This window comes from Hibiscus syriacus, unplaced genomic scaffold (genome assembly GCF_006381635.1).
Source record: "Hibiscus syriacus cultivar Baekdansim isolate YM2019G1 unplaced genomic scaffold, ASM638163v2 tig00005929_pilon, whole genome shotgun sequence".
NCBI classification, from domain to species: domain Eukaryota; kingdom Viridiplantae; phylum Streptophyta; class Magnoliopsida; order Malvales; family Malvaceae; genus Hibiscus; species Hibiscus syriacus.
Window position 1 is genome coordinate 260,374 of NW_024062071.1, and position 16,692 is coordinate 277,065.

General features: G+C 35.8%; 1 protein-coding gene and 3 pseudogenes across 1 annotated transcript; 3 read left to right on the forward strand and 1 right to left on the reverse strand.

Annotated features, from left to right (window-relative positions):
- The first annotated feature begins 832 nt into the window (after positions 1–832).
- LOC120200133 lies at positions 833–3,127 on the forward strand (annotated as a pseudogene).
- A 340-nt stretch (positions 3,128–3,467) lies between these two features.
- On the reverse strand, positions 3,468–7,433 carry LOC120200130 (annotated as a pseudogene).
- Positions 7,434–10,282: 2,849 nt separating this feature from the next.
- On the forward strand, positions 10,283–13,300 carry LOC120200125 (annotated as a pseudogene).
- Positions 13,301–14,027: 727 nt separating this feature from the next.
- Positions 14,028–15,333, forward strand: LOC120200055 (hsp70-Hsp90 organizing protein 3-like). Its single transcript, XM_039200992.1, has 7 exons — positions 14,028–14,038; positions 14,153–14,210; positions 14,469–14,498; positions 14,605–14,825; positions 14,915–14,980; positions 15,079–15,139; positions 15,220–15,333. The coding sequence occupies exons 1-7, from the start codon at positions 14,028–14,030 to the stop codon at positions 15,331–15,333; spliced, it is 561 nt and encodes a 186-aa protein (XP_039056923.1).
- The last annotated feature ends 1,359 nt before the right edge of the window (positions 15,334–16,692 follow it).

Here is a 16,692-nt window from a genome sequence, read left to right on the forward strand (position 1 = left end):
AGGTAGCAACGGAGCGACTGGGATGGTGGTTGTTAACAAGATCAAGTAAACAACTCTTGAAGGAACCATTTAAACAAGGCTTAATACACTTTTTAATGTCTAAATGTACCTCAAAATACGATTTAGTATCTAAAGAATTTTTTTCTTAATAATAAGTGCCTATCGTTATATTTTTATAATTTTTTAATGATAAAAATATTTTAAAAAATTTTTAAATCATCCGCGTCGTCTCTCTTCCTCTTATCTCCACCGTCAACGGTAAACGTCATCATCGATAGGATTTTGTTCGGAGCAAGACGAAAACCCAATGGTAGCGGTCATATAACGTATGGGCAATTGTAACCGTCAAAATCGTCGGAAAACAACAACGAAAATCCTAAAAATTCGATGATCTTCGTGGATTTTTTCACGACGATCGATGCAGTTCACTGTAGGTGAGAGATTGTGTTTTGGTCGAGTAGCGAGACAATTCATGATGGTGTTAACGGTGATCGATCGTGACAATATGTAAAATTTAGGTTTTTTTTTTGCTTTTATATGCTTGACACGTGTTGGATAATGACTAAAATTTACGACTATTATGATCTAGACACCTAGAAATATAACGTTGAAAACGCTATGAACATATTATTAGCAGAAAAATTTTGGACGTAAATCGTATTTTGAGATACAATTTAAGCAATAATATGAAATAGTTTCAAGGATCAATTCGGAAAATGTTACTAAATTCAGGGATTAAATATGCTTTATCCAAAAGAAACGTGAAGCTTTGGCTTTACACTTGTTAATATAGGAGTTAAATACTCCAGAAGACTCCCACACGTACTAGAATCTTCCATTCCATATATTCAATCTCTTTCTTACAAATTAGGCGCTTTAATCATCCCAACAACAAAACATACACCTGAAATCAGAGCAATTAGGGTTCCGATCGTCCCAAATTTGCCTGGATTTCCTCTCTATATCAAAGGTACTCTCCTTTTTCTACTTTTAGGCTTCAATTTTGATTGAAATTTAGTTTGTATGTTTCGATGATCATATTCTATCCGATCACCGATTAATTCTTATCTTTTGCGATTGTTACAGAATCAATCCGTTCTATAATTATTTATTATATTTGATTTTTATTTAACTTAAGTGTTCCTTCGATGTTTAGGTTTTAAGGTTTAGATTGATTTTAGCTTCTGAAACTTGAAACGCAGTGTTCTTTTTATTATTTTTTGGTATTTTTTATATATATATATGAAGTTCAATAAATTGGTCTGAATTGCTTGTTTTGCTCTATCTGGTAATCGTTTGAATGGTTTATGTTATCCAAGTAGAAAGATTGGTTCTTTCTCTTTTGAAATTCGTACATGTTTTTTTCTCTCTCCCTTTTTTCAGAGTTTAGAGGGTTTCAGAAGATGCAGGGAGGCAGAGGTAGAAGGGATCCTTTCTATAACTTTAACGGCGACCCCTTTGGTGGCCTTGGTGGTTTTGGGGGATTTGGAGGCTTTGGTGGTGGTCCAAGAAGTTTACTGTCTAACTTCTTTGGTGGAAGGGACCCTTTTGATGACCCTTTTTTCACTCGCCCTTTCGGAAGCATGTTCGAATCAAGCTTATTTGGCCCCGGCCAAAGTCCTTTTATGGATATGCATCCAACTGGGTTTATTGAGCATCGGACTCCAGAGCCAGAGAGACCAAGGGGTCCTATCATCGAAGAACTAAACTCTGATGATGAAAAGGAAGAAGGGATAGTGAGATGAAAGGAAATCCAAGGAAGCATGGTAGGTCAGGTCGTGAACCTTATGTTGAGGTTCCAGATGACGAAGCTGAACAATCTGGGAGAAGGAACAGGCATTTGCAGTCTATGAATGGTTACAATTCTACATGTCAAAGACAACAACAACAGCCTCAAACTCATGGTTTCACGTTTCAGAGCTCCTCTGTCAGTTATGGTGGTGCTGATGGAGCTTACTATACTTCTTCCAAAACAAGGAGGACTGGAAGTGATGGAGTAAGTTCTTCTGAAGTTCAAAGAAAGAATGTTCATTAATCATTAGTAATCCGTATTCATACGTGTTTTATATTTTTCTTTTGCGGAATAGATTACCTTTGAAGAAAGCAAGGAAGCTGACACAGCCTTAGGTCAAGCAAGCCACCGAGTTTCTAGGGGACTTCACGATAAGGTAGCTTGCAAATCTTGTTTCTCTCAGACAATCTAAAATTTGAGTCTTTGACCATGGCTTATGATGAGAATTTTTGTCTTAGGGCCATTCTGTCATGAGAAAGCTGAATTCAGATGGTAGGGTGAATACAATGCAAACATTGCATAATTTGAATGAAGGTAAACTCATGTTATGTACAACAGCGTGCTGTGGTATGTTTGTTGTTTAAAGTAGATTTATTAACTAGTCCAATGGCATTTAAAAGGTAAATATACTGAATTGGTGAATTTTCCAGATGAGCTTGCTGGTTTTGAAGAATCTTGGAATGGAAAAGCCCAAAAGCATTTGCCGGGCTGGTCTGGGAGTTCTATTGGCCATGATAGCCTAGGTAAGATGTGTCTTCAATGCTTTCCCCCTTGTAATTTTGCTTCCCTTATTATAAGGGAAAAAGGCAAGACTCTGCTCCCTGTTCTTTCAATTCCTTTTTTGATTATTTCAGTTTATCACTTTCCGAATATATGGTTGGTGTGACGATCTGAATAACATTAAGGCAATGTTTTATATACCATATGACCTCAAATCATATCTGTTTCTGTAACTTTTGTCTCAGGGAATGGCAGCAGTGGACAGAACTTGCAGGCAGGTCAGAAAGGATGGGCGCTTCCCTCTACTGAGCATTCTCAGCCGAACGGAAGGTTGATGTCGGATGCAAGAGATAGAGCAGGGCCTTCACGCAGCCAGCACTCTGTAAGGATGAAAGGACCTACAGATTTTAGAGATCAGGGTTCTCACTCTCGAGGGAAGCGAAGGGACTAAAGTCGGATAGACGGTATATCTGCTGGTGCAGATTGCAGTGCAGAGGGCATTACCTTTTATCTATCTATCTATATATATAGTGTTGTGTGCTTTAGACAATTACTACAAATACATGTCACGTTATTACCTTGACTTTCCGGTATCTTAAACATTGTAATTTGAAATAAGCAAATGCTCTGATTCACTTTCTGATGAATTTTATCGTTGTGGTAATTTTGTTCTTTATTGAATTCAACTGTCGTTGATACGTAGACATGTCATGCCAGTTATCGTTGACATGTGAATGTGTTATTAATTGTAACGATTCTAATGAAACTTTTTCGTAGTGATCCTAATAAAAATTTTCGATTTTAGAAAACAAAGTGAAAGCTTTCTAAAACTTTGAGTGACTATTAGTATAATTTACCCTATTTCCTTTTGTTTATAATTTGTCAAATCAAATGGTATTCTTGGATTAGCTGTTGGCAAGTAATTTATGTAGAGGGGTTCTGAGCTTGCAATAACTTGAAAAATCTGAATCTCTGAAATTCAATAATAAAGGAACTTTGGTACAACATTGTCAATGGAAAACTAGGGTTGTTCCCAACAATGTTTGTATATGAAGGACGAGAAGGAACTGTTAATTTATGTTCTCTATTTACACAAATTGTCTGAATTTCCAAGCATTATCAGAAGAAATGTACAGTGAACCCACACAGAAGGGAAGCAAAGAGACAATAAGCAACTCCCAAGCCGATTGAAAAAGAATGCAAGAGGCTGCAGTGTGTTGATTCATCGTCAGCATTGCAGAATGAGTCGAAACAACCAGATTTTCATGGAGTTCAGCATCGCTGAGTAATTGATAATCTAGGCCATGAAATCTGAACCTTCCGGAGCCGAAGGAGATGACTGGCTTTCTTCCGAATTACTTTCGGGATTGCCCCCGTTATCTTTTGGTTCGTCATCACGATCATGATCCTTCTTATCATTTTCTTTGCTGTGGCTCCCACCGGTGCCGTCTTTCGGGATGCTCTGCATAAACTCTGGATGAGCCTCTAATCCCACCCATCTCAGGTGCAACTGCCATGATTCAGACACCAGATGAAGTAACAGTATTCTCAATATAACCACCGCATAATCATATATGAATTAAGCCATTAAACAAAAAGAACTTCCATGTACCTGAAGATGTAGGTTAACTTCATCCGGACGGGAAAGAAAGGGGAAATCACCTCCTGTTTTCAAATATGCTCGCCTACCGCCCGGGTACCTCTCACTCAGCTGATCTTTAAGTTCTTGAGGAATTGATGAGTAGTCGTTCGTCTTCAAGGCCATGTCAGAAACCATGTCAATTATAAAGATAACAGCTAAAGCTTATATTTTTCCTTGCGAGTACAAGGATAGAAGGCAAAAGCTTCGAATACGAACATGAGGTTTTGCAAAAAGGAATTCTCAAACATTTCTATAGCCATGTAGCTAAGGAAAATTTCTTATTTTAAGCAACAAATTAGCTAGATGATATCTAAACATAGGAAAAAATGAACAAAAGATTTTTTTAGTCATAAACTTACATCCATTATCGTAATAAACGAATCTGAAATAAGAAGCGGTTTAACTGCGGCATTGTCAACTGTCAAAGTCAACCTGGACGCTAAGTCATCTCTTGAGAGTGTTTCCACCTGAAATGATTCACATATGGTCTAAGGATAAAGAAAGCAATCACTTTCTTACAACAGATTGTTTTTGCATTTGAAAGAGCAAAATACATAGTGTTTCATACAAAATGATAATAATAGAAATCCAATAAAGAACAGTCACGAGTGTCCCTGAAACATACCTGCGAAACAACAAAGTCCACGGAATCAGCAATAAAAGGTTCGTGAGGGCCATCACGGATTCCTGTTAAGACGTATCGCTTCAACAAAAAAGAGGGGGCCCAGCCAACACTGCATGTAGGAAACTCATCTTAATAATACTTTCATGATTACACACAATATGTAATATTAACAAAGATCATGCAAGAATAAAACACAAGAAACAATTGCGGTTTTAAAGGTTTTGATTAAATTTGATATCATAGAGACTATGAAGAGCAATAAGTAAATTAATACCAGGGGAAGACTAGCTTAACAGAAAAATATACGTGAAACAGTGAAAGCAGAAGAAATATACTTTTTCTTTCATACAAGAAATGCAAGCATATAAGCGAATCCATAATTTACAGGGAACTTGCAAAGAAATTTTTATCAACTTGATTCCACCACAAAGTCGCAACTCGCAAGCATGTAGTTATTTGATTTCAAAATTCCGATGAATTTACAGCCCAACACAACATAAATCTTAAGTAAATGAATTACTGATATGGATAATCCAACAAATGAAACAAGTTTAGTATAGCCTAGAATTGTTAACAAGAAATGTAAAACATACATAGGCGCCCAAGGCATAGCTGTTGCAAAAGTGCGTGTCTCCAAAAATGTATTCGATAGAATTAAGGATTTAACACGTCTAGGACGATGTTGAGCGAAAAGTTGAGCTAGGAAGCCTCCTAGGGATGTACCATACAGATGTATCTGTCAAAGACATGACACTCAAGTCTGTTAAGTCTTCAAATTCAAGAGAAACTACTGCTTCCATGACTACAACATTATAGCCAGTAAATTAGAATAAGATCTCATCATTGAAGAACCGTGCAGTCTACTTAAATATTACAGTAATAGAGTAAATATTGCTTCACTTTAAGCAGGCAACCTATTATTTGTTCCAGAAACATATAATAGGAGTAATAAATATGAAAATAGCCACTGAAAGGATAAATAAGTGCTACAATAGGGAAGGAATGAAGCGTAAGCCACAAATAAATTTAAGTTCTCACATGAGGAACATCGATAGCATCCAGGAACTTTTCAAAATTTTGAATCCACTCTTGATGATTCCAAACACATGGAATATCAACGGAAATCACCCGGTAACCCTGAACATTTGAGAAATTTAAATTATTAGGATTAATGAGAAGTGAACATTCTTCACAGCAGTCCAATAATAAATACCATTTGACAATAAGCCACCAAAAAGTTTAAATAAATCCATATCAGGAATAAGAATAATCTTTCCACCAACCAATAATGAAATGGGGAACTTTCTAAAAGAAACTAGGAACTTTACTTATTAAAATGATAAGATTCATAACTTGCTATCAGATAACTCTGGAAACAAAAAGAAACATCCACTATATCAAGCAATAATGAACAAAAAAGCATGGCCTGTGGAAGCTTCCTTCCATTTGTCTTCTAGTTTTGGAGAGATAAAACAGCCTCTTTTTGCTCCCAGAGGATTTCTTCCAAGAACTAAAAGAAGAAATAGAGGAAAAAATTATTCACTTGTCAAGTATACTTATAATAGATTGCTTAAAACCTTCATGGACAAGGACATGATCTGTTTGTAGTAGACATCTGCTGTCCCTGCAGTTCCAGGAAGACATATGAGTGGAGGAACCACTTTGGGACCAAAATCATAATATCGCCACTGCTTTGTGCCAATCTGTGAGAGAAATAAGGAACCCCAAAAATGAGATTCATCGGGATTGATAAAAAGTAATAGCAGAGATACTTTCCCTACGCCTATTTTCAAGACACATGCTAAGCAACATGACAACCAACAAGGTTTGATCAACTATCCTGGACTAGGAGTGATAATGACAATAAAACTTATCAGCAATCAGAATGTACCTTCATGAAGAACATTATTTCACGAATAACAATCCAAGTAACAACGGATTCCACAAACCACGAGTTTGAAGCTAAGGAGTTCACAATCATAGGCATAAAAGTTCAGAAATAACAAAACGGAGAAAAATCAGACAGCAACCAGCTGGTTAATAATAACCTTTCAAACATAGGCAACTTCAGTGATATAACAAAGTCAACTAGCAAACACCAACATATAAGAATTTAAATAATAAGAACTAAGTGAAAACTAATTCTTCAGATATCAGAGTGGAATCCGATACACAATTTTTTTTCCATTGAAGAAGCTTTTAAGCTGAAAAAGGGAATCAACGGAAGAAACAAATTCACGCTCAGCATTAAATTGTAATCTATGATAAAATAAGCAATGAATTAAGCAAATTCAACAACAGAACAACGATTTGCCCTTCTTCGATCAGAATTCTCGCCAAAACTCACACAATAATAGACCATAGCTAAAACAAAAACAAACCCACTATCACAACAAAGTTGAACCACAAAACCCATGACCAAAATCTTATAAAAATCAACAAAAATCGGAGAGATAAACATATATTGACACCCCCCCCCCCAAAAAAAAGACTTACTGGGATCTTGTGAAGAGGGACTTGGGACTTGAAGTAGATGTAATCACCGGGCGCCGCGAAGACCCTTTTCATTGCTGAAACCAACTCACTCTACATTCATTCCATTCGATGTTTTAGATCAATCGAATCGATCGACGATCTCCGTGATTTTTATTTTATTTGAAGTTTCCATTTTAAATTTGACGAGCAGACGATAGAAACCACGTGGCTGGGGGTTAACGATCAATTAACGGAAACGTCTATCATCTGCTACTCGGCGTTATCTCCGGGGAGGTTAACAATCATTTTGAAGCTTAATTTGTGTGTTAATGTATTCACTATAACAATCAATGGTTTAAAAAGTATGAAAGATTGGCTGTTGAGCTACTGTCTGTTATCAAGGGGGCAATATGAATTAAAATGAAGGATGAAAACATCAACAGGATCGATTTAATTAATGTTCATCTTTGTATTATATGGGATATTCATAACTTAGTTTTCTTTACTACTGATGGTGTTGATAGGGTATTCGTGAACCCGCAACAGGTCACTGCTTTCTTTGCATAATAAAATGCTTATTAAAAAAAACACATTATTTAATTATTATGTAACCAATTTACATTGATCAGAGTTATTTATAACAAACTATTCATAAACTAATTTTCTTTTCTTTTTCAAATAAATATTTGTATTAAAATTTTTAATTTTACAATTATCATTTAATGTTTTTTTTGGTACATTAAAGTTTAGGTCAGGGGTGATTCTCTCAGTTCAGGGTCAGGGCATACCTTGTAATACCCTTAATTCGAATACGAGTTAAAGATGTCACGTAGCTTTACATACATTTTATCCCATAATTTGACTGCCGGAGGTCTCCCACGGAAGTTGCTCTCAACCTGGCATTGGGGGCAACCTACTATTCTACCTCCCTCTTACCCCATTACATATGTGAATAGGGTCAGCTAATTTAAATTTTATTTCATATTCTGACAGTTTATACTACCTTCAAATAAATATTATTCTGTATTAATCTACACACTTAAAATTATTCCGTTTATACCACTGGAAACTAGACTCGAATAAAAATATAACTATATAAGACACTCATTCTAGTTCATTTTGTACAATTTATAGTGAATTTTCAAAGTTGACTTACAAAAGCTGTTTTGAACAGAATCTGTTGCCCTATTTTCTAATCTATCATCGATTAAAAATTAATATATTTTTGTATACTTCTTGAAATCAGCATCCGTTTGTTCTCAACAAAACTAGACTGATATAAGGATCTAACGGAATAAAAATCATCCTCTAATCATTTCTATATAATTTATGGCGATTTTCTAAACTTATTGTTCAAAACATAAATATGAGCAAATTTCACTGACTTATATTTTCACAGCTAATTCACTAATTCTCTTAGCATACCAAATGAACATATACGCATGAATCACAAAATTTCATAACATTTAGGAGTCACTTCTTATCATAGTAACTCCGTCACTGGCTCATCGCAAGCCAATGTTTGCACGATATTATAAATACAAATTAAATATGCACTCACCTAGAGACCTTAGCTTGCAACTTTCCTTAGAAATTTATATTTCATCCTTAAGCTCTCCTTAGCTTTAACATTGTTTGATTTTGATTTCAAGCACACAATCTAAATCGATATCATTTACAAAACATGTACATTTCAAAGCCATGTTAGAATCTCACTAACATAGACACGCAATAGAAAATAAAATCCTAAAAATATTTCGATGCTCATTCGATACTAATTCTATGTCACAACATAAATATTCACTTTAATTTAATATTTCGATTTGACTATTCAAATCCTTTTTTATCTAAATTCACCCAAACATCACATAACATTTTTCAACTTTCCATTTTAACTATTAATTATGAACTCTTTTAGAATTCATCTCAATTTTTAATTTACGTTTATGGTTATCTTCTTAAATCTTCATTGTAATTATAGACATTTTCTATTCTTAATAAAACTAGCTACTTTCTATAAAAAAATATGAATTATGTAATTAAAGTAATTTATATAATAATTTAGTTATTTAAAATTTTCAAACAAAATTAGATGTTCAGATTTTAACCTTATAAAAATAAAAATCAAATTAAAAATATCGTTTTCTTAAAATGATTTAAAATATTTAATCAAAATTACTTTATCGATACATTAGATAAAGATAAAAATATTATTTATATATTTATAAGATTTTATCTATATACGATTAATGACAGGTTCAGATGAGTCTAATAAGGAATACGAGCGAGTAAAACTCAACTTTATTCTACTTGAAAAATCGATTTTTTATTCGACTTGATTTGAAAACACTTAATTTGAATTGATTTCGAGTTATAATTTCATAAACCCGACTCAAATCGAAAAAATTTGAAGTTCAAATCGAGTTATAAAATACAACTCGAATAACTCAAAATTTTTAGTAATTAGTACATTTATTTTCTAGTTTTAGTCGAGTCTTCTGACTTGTATGGTATATATAAATTACATATGAAAAAATATGAAAAATATATATGTATTTTATATGGTTATAAAATATCATTTAAATTCTAATTAAATAATAACGTAATATTGTAAATATTTACAATTAAATTTAAATAGAAACTCAAAAATTCGACTCGACTCAACTCAAACTTTATAAATTCGATTCGACTTAAAAAAACTTCAAGTTAACTCGGAGTTAGAAGAGTCGTCAACTCAAATAACTTGAAATATTTTAATTCGATTCGACTTGATTGAACGCCAGATAAACTCTGCCCCACCATCCTGTTTTTGCGGATATATAATTTCGAACATACGTGGCACATCATCAGCCGTTGGCATATAGCATCATCATCAACCATGGGGAATGGCATTTTTCGTTATTATAAGCATACGTGGTGGCAATCCTATAAAACACATCAACCATACGAAATTTACTATAAAACGTCATTAAGTTTATCGTTATCCCTAGCCTCACACACCAGGAGGAGCAAAACAGAGAGAACGGAGAAGTGAGAATTCGTGAGGATCGAGAAAATGGCGGCAGAGACTGCGATTAGAGTTTCGGGTTCGGGTTCAACATTTTGTAATCTAAATGTGTCTCAAAGGAGGCCAACCCCTTTATATTCTTCAACCCGTTTTCTGGGTTTTCGTCCTCGAGCTGCTTCTTCATCTTCAGTTTCCTCTTCACTCTCTCAGTTCTTGGGAAGTGTTCGAATTGGCTCTAGACTTCCCATTTCACATCACCAAAAGGGGAAGCAAAGAAGCTTATCTGTCTTTGCTATGGCCACTGATGGTAATCGTTTTCCATTCCCGCCTTTTATTGCTTTGAGTTACTGTTTAAGTTATTTGGTTGAAATCCTTCTATTTTCTGAAGGGATTTGGTGTGTTTTTTGAATTTGGATTGTTATGTTTTTAACTTTTGAACTCTGGGTTTTTGTTCATTTCAGCTTTAAGTTTGTTGTTTTCATCGCTTGGCAACTTGAAATTTGGTGTACTTGCTTGTGTAAGCTGAGGAAATTATTTATTTATTTTCCCAAATGCTTGGGAAATTGCCAATCCGATGACTGATGATGTTTCATTCGATATGCATTTTTAAATACTCTTGTTATCAATGTATTGAACTCATGTATTGAGACAAATTTCTTGCTGCTTTTGTGAGTTTTTAACATGGATATATTTTTTATTGCTTTACAGAGTCGAAGCGTGCGGTACCTTTGAAAGATTATCGCAACATCGGAATTATGGCTCACATAGATGCGGGGAAGACGACGACAACTGAACGAATCCTATACTACACGGGAAGAAACTATAAAATTGGTGAGGTACATGAGGGTACTGCTACAATGGACTGGATGGAGCAAGAGCAGGAAAGAGGTATTACCATAACATCGGCTGCGACCACAACGTTTTGGAAAGACCACCGGATTAATATCATCGATACCCCTGGCCATGTTGATTTCACGCTTGAAGTGGAGCGAGCCCTCAGGGTTTTGGATGGGGCTATATGCTTGTTCGACAGTGTTGCTGGTGTTGAACCACAATCTGAGACCGTATGGAGGCAAGCTGATAAGTATGGGGTACCCAGAATATGCTTTGTCAATAAGATGGATCGTCTAGGAGCAAACTTTTTCCGGACAAGGGACATGATAGTTACTAATTTGGGTGCTAAACCGCTCGTGATTCAACTACCCAATTGGTGCAGAGGATAATTTTAAAGGTGTCATTGACCTTGTAAAGATGAATGCTATACTTTGGTCCGGAGAAGAATTGGGTGCAAAGTTTGAGTATGCTGATATTCCGGCTGATCTTCAAGAGTTGGCTGAAGAGTACCGGTCACGAATGATAGAAACAATCGTTGAATTAGATGATCAAGCTATGGAGAACTATCTTGAAGGAGTTGAGCCTGATGAGGAAACCATTAAGAAATTAATTAGGAAAGGCACGATTGGGATCAGTTTTGTGCCTGTATTATGCGGTTCAGCTTTTAAAAATAAGGGAGTTCAGCCCTTACTTGATGCTGTTATGGATTACTTGCCATCGCCTATTGAGTTGCCGCCAATGAAGGGCACCGATCCTGAGAACCCTGAAGTGACTATTGAACCCAAGACTAAAGCTGATGTTGATAAAATGGCTAATGGTTTGATCAAGCTTGCTCAAGAAGACCCTTCTTTCCATTTCTCACGGGATGAAGAGATCAACCAGACTGTAATTGAAGGAATGGGAGAATTGCATCTCGAGATTATTGTTGATCGTCTGAAGAGAGAGTTCAAGGTTTGTAGCAACATCTAATTGTCAGGCATATTAGTACCCTTGATCATTCCGATCAATTGGGCGTGTGTGCATTTAATAGATTTACCGATGCATAAACATTAAATACATCTGGTTCTCATTGTTTTGATTGCTTGGTCTATGTAGGTAGAAGCTAATGTCGGTGCACCCCAAGTTAATTACCGTGAAAGCATTTCTAAAGTTTCGGAAGTTAAGTATGTGCACAAGAAACAGTCAGGTGGACAAGGGCAGTTTGCTGATATTACTGTTCGCTTCGAGCCAATGGAGCCAGGTAGTGGATATGAGTTCAAGAGTGAAATCAAAGGTGGAGCGGTGCCAAAAGAATATATTCCCGGAGTAATGAAAGGGCTGGAGGAGTGTATGTGTAACGGTGTCCTTGCAGGCTTTCCTGTTGTCGATGTACGTGCGGTGCTAGTAGATGGTTCTTACCACGATGTTGATTCAAGTGTCTTGGCATTTCAACTGGCAGCCAGGGGAGCCTTCCGAGAGGGGATTAGAAAGGCTGGCCCTAGAATGCTCGAACCTATAATGGAAGTCGAGGTTGTCACACCCGAAGAACACTTGGGTGATGTGATTGGTGATCTCAACTCCAGGAGAGGCCAGATTAACAGCTTTGGTGATAAGCCTGGTGGACTCAAGGTATATCAGATTACTTCACCCTTGTTTTGCTTTGTAAATTAGTAATTCATAACATATGCCGCGAAAAACTCGATAGCATACTTCCACAGCACTCGTAAATATCCCAAATATTTCCACAAATGGAAAAGGAAAACAGGAGTCGGAGTTGTTTCTTCTCATCTGACCATTCCTAGAAAGCATCCATTACACTAATTTATAAGTTTTACCAGACTATGATCATGTACTGCTGTGTTATCTTTATGTTTTTACCAAATGGTATGTTTCCACTGGCATCGCTTTTCTATTAGAGATGAAGAGATACATTTTCTTGTAATCTTATCGTGTTGGTCGATTCGTGTCGGATTAAATGCAGGTGGTGGATGCTCTTGTTCCGCTAGCCGAGATGTTCCAATACGTCAGCACTCTCCGAGGTATGACAAAAGGCCGTGCATCCTACACAATGCATTTGGCCAAGTTTGATGTTGTCCCTCAACATATCCAGAATGAGCTTGCTTCGAAACAACAAGTTGCTGCTGCTTGATTTGTTATCTATTTTCCTGGCATCCAAACACTATTTTTTGCTCATAATATGAATTACGACTTTACTCATCTTTTCTCCTTTAAGTTCTAAGTTTCACGTATCAGTTTTGGATATATATATATATATATGTAACAGAACTCTGAAGTAGAAAATTCAATATAAATCCGAATTTGCGTAGGGAAAATCTGGTTCTATTATATGAATTTATTTGTTGTAGATATGTTTAGAATTTTTTTAACCTATTAATAACAATTACATATTGTAAATGCAACTGCTTGAATTCGGATCAAAGAAGAATAACATTTTTTATTATTAAAATTATAAATTTAAGGGTAAATTATACGTTTAGTACATAAATTATTAATTTTGGTCCGTTTTAAAACTTAATTTTTTTTTTATTTTTTTTAAATTATATCTAAAGTTTAGTTTTTGTTTCATTTTATTACTCCGCGGTTAAAAATTTTACTTGCAAAATTTGAGTTATTCAAGAAATATAAGTTGGGGGTCGACAGTTTTAGCATTTTCGTTCCGGAAGCTTTGTAGAGCCGTAGATCCGACGACAAATGTCATTGTAGAGTGTTTATTGTTGTTACAATCATGGGTTTAGATCTGAATTCTATTTTTATGCCCGATTCTTAAAACACACGTCCTATATGAATTTCCGTCACTTAATAGGTAAAAAATAATTTTTATCTATTTTTTATAATATTACTAATAAATAATATAATTATATTGTATTAATGATAGGTGGACTGATGAAACCTCTTACGCCTGTTACCAACACATCAATAAGACTTTAGACTCATGATCGAAAAGTTAGAATATCAGGTAATAAAATATTTTCTTTCGATTTTTATCTTATAATTTTAGAATAATTTAATTTATTTGAAGGTTTTAACTAACAAAATTATGTAATTTTAATTTTATAGTTCACGTGGATGCCTTACTGAGATTGCTATTGCCAACTGTATACCGCATGAGATTCAGGTGACTAATACGCCCGTGTACATCGTATATGTCCCACTGATCTTGTATGATATAGTCAATTGACATATTCATTGCTTTGGATGAATTGCATCGAATGACGTGATAAGGAAAGACTAAAATTAATTGGATGGACCATAATACTTTAAATTTGTTTACCGACTGTCATATACAGTTAATTTACTGACGGCACAAATATATTTGTAGGGAATGAATTTTTCAAGCAGCAGAAATATCCGGAAGCTGTGAAGCATTATACAGTCTTTGAGAAGAAACCCCAAAGATCCAAGGGTAAGAAGTCTATTTCCTTTGTGAGTTTGTTGGTGACCATAGGCGAAGGTGCAACAAAACAGCATCGTGCATTGAGTTGATTGTTAAAATTCATTTTGCATGTCAGACGTACAGCAACAGAGCTGCATGCTACACAAAATTGGGTGCAATGCCTGAGGGACTGAAAGATGCTGAGAAGTGCATTGAGCTTGATCCAACCTTTTCTAAGGGTTACACAAGAAAAGGTGCTATTCAGTTCTTCAAGGAGTATGACAAAGCTTTAGAAACATACCAGGAAGGGTTGAAACATGATCCCAATAACCAGGAACTGCTCGATGGTTTCCGAAGGTAAGCAGCTCTCCCTTTTTGATCTTTTAGTTTTGTGTTCCTATATCAGTACCTTATATAATTACTTGGTTCTCTCAATTATTTTGCAGATGTGTGGAACAGATTAACAAAGCGAGTCGAGGCGATTTCACCCCTGAAGAGCTGAAGGAAAGACAATTGAGTATCGAGTAATTCCCTTTATGTCATTGTTTCTTATTTGGATTCACACATGCTGTTTAGTATGTAAACTTAAATTGATGTGATATTGTTGCCGGGCCAAGGCAATGCAAGATCCTGAGATTCAAAACATTCTCTCGGATCCTGTCATGAGACGGGTAAGTTCTGGGATTACTTATAATGTGAACATGTCTGGATTCCTTGATGTCTGGTTTACTGAAAATGGGGATTTGGACAGGTTTTGATTGATCTCCAGGAAAACCAGAACGAAGCACAAGAACACATGAAGAATCCAAGGGTGATGAACAAGATCAAAAAGCTGGTCATCGCTGGAATTGTGCAAATCAGATAAAAATGTTAACAGGGGGATTAATTTAAGTCCATTTTGCCGTTTCCATTGTAGCAAATTTGTGCCCTTTGTTTTTCATCTCACTTGATTTTGTACCTGGCTACTGTCTGAATTTGGGTGGATTAATTCATCAAAAGATAGTTTAAGTTGGAAATATGCAGAAGCTTGTGAGGGATTGATTAATTTTACCTTGAATTTAAATTAAAAAATTAAAAAAATAAGGTTGAAATTTGCCATCCCCTAAATCTTGTTGCTGGCGGATCCTTGAGGCATACTGAATTTTGGTATGAAAGAAAGCAAGCTAACTATTGCTATTACTTGCAGTCACAACTTAGCAAAAAGGGCATTTCTTCCCTCTGAATCAAAGGAAGAAATCATTCTCTTTGCTTAAAAGTAGAAACTACTAGTCAGACATCTGGTTCTTAACAGTTTTCTGATCCTCTTTTATTCAAGGAACTACTGTTTCTTGCATTTAAAGCAGCTAATTGCTCGTAATTTTCACTAACAGACGCAGTCCAGAAAACAAGTAGGCATATCTAATGCTTCTAGATTCAAGTTCAGTTGCCGCCACCGCCAGCCGATATCACGGTTTTCCTCTTGGTGGTGGATCGTGTACAGGGTTTGGCATGGTCGGAGTATAATCCTTTATCGTGACAACCTCTAGTTTCGGCTTCATCGTCTCGACTTCTATCATATCCTTCAAAACAAACATACTTCAGGCACCTTTGAATCATAAAATTTTAAACGGAAGCCCAATTTTCCTTTCAAATCAAACTTTCATGGAGAGATGTTTCATGACAGATTGAAAATTTTCAGATCCCTTGCCGTTGAAGTTACCTCATTAATTGCAGGGTCTACAGTGGGTGGTGCACCAGAAGAATCCAAGCCCTCGACTTCACCTGCAAAATGCAAACAAAAACTCCGATTAAACCACCTTCAGAACTGTCGCAAACCAATTTGTATGAATTGAAATCTTTTGCTGACATGTGAACGGATCAATATAGATTAACAAGAGGATGAGAGGTATGAGTTTAGCAGCAGGACCCATGGTGGTGGTGTTACTGCCAAAAATGGAGGAACTATGCAGATTTATACTGGTTGAGAAGGTGGGTAGAGCCCCTGTTTGAATGGCAACTACTCAAAAGCTTTGTGGAATTATCAACATCCATTAGCGAAATGCCACAAAACTCTAGTGCACCAACTTTCTGTCACCTCAAAGAACAATTTGAGGTTACCAAAAGAGCAATTATTAGGTAGCAATCAACCTTGTATGGTCCAAGTAGCTCTTGCACAGTTTCTTTCGCGTAGGCATCGCACAAGTGTATTAATAGGAAATTTTGTGCATATTTATAGAGTTACAAA

What these genes read in the sequence shown, in the direction of transcription:
- LOC120200055 (XM_039200992.1), top strand. An exon ending in GTATACCGCATGAGATTCAG is followed by an intron (nt 14,211 to 14,468) that starts GTGACTAATACG and finishes AGCATTATACAG; the next exon opens with TCTTTGAGAAGAAACCCCAA. An exon ending in GAAACCCCAAAGATCCAAGG is followed by an intron (nt 14,499 to 14,604) that starts GTAAGAAGTCTA and finishes TTTGCATGTCAG; the next exon opens with ACGTACAGCAACAGAGCTGC.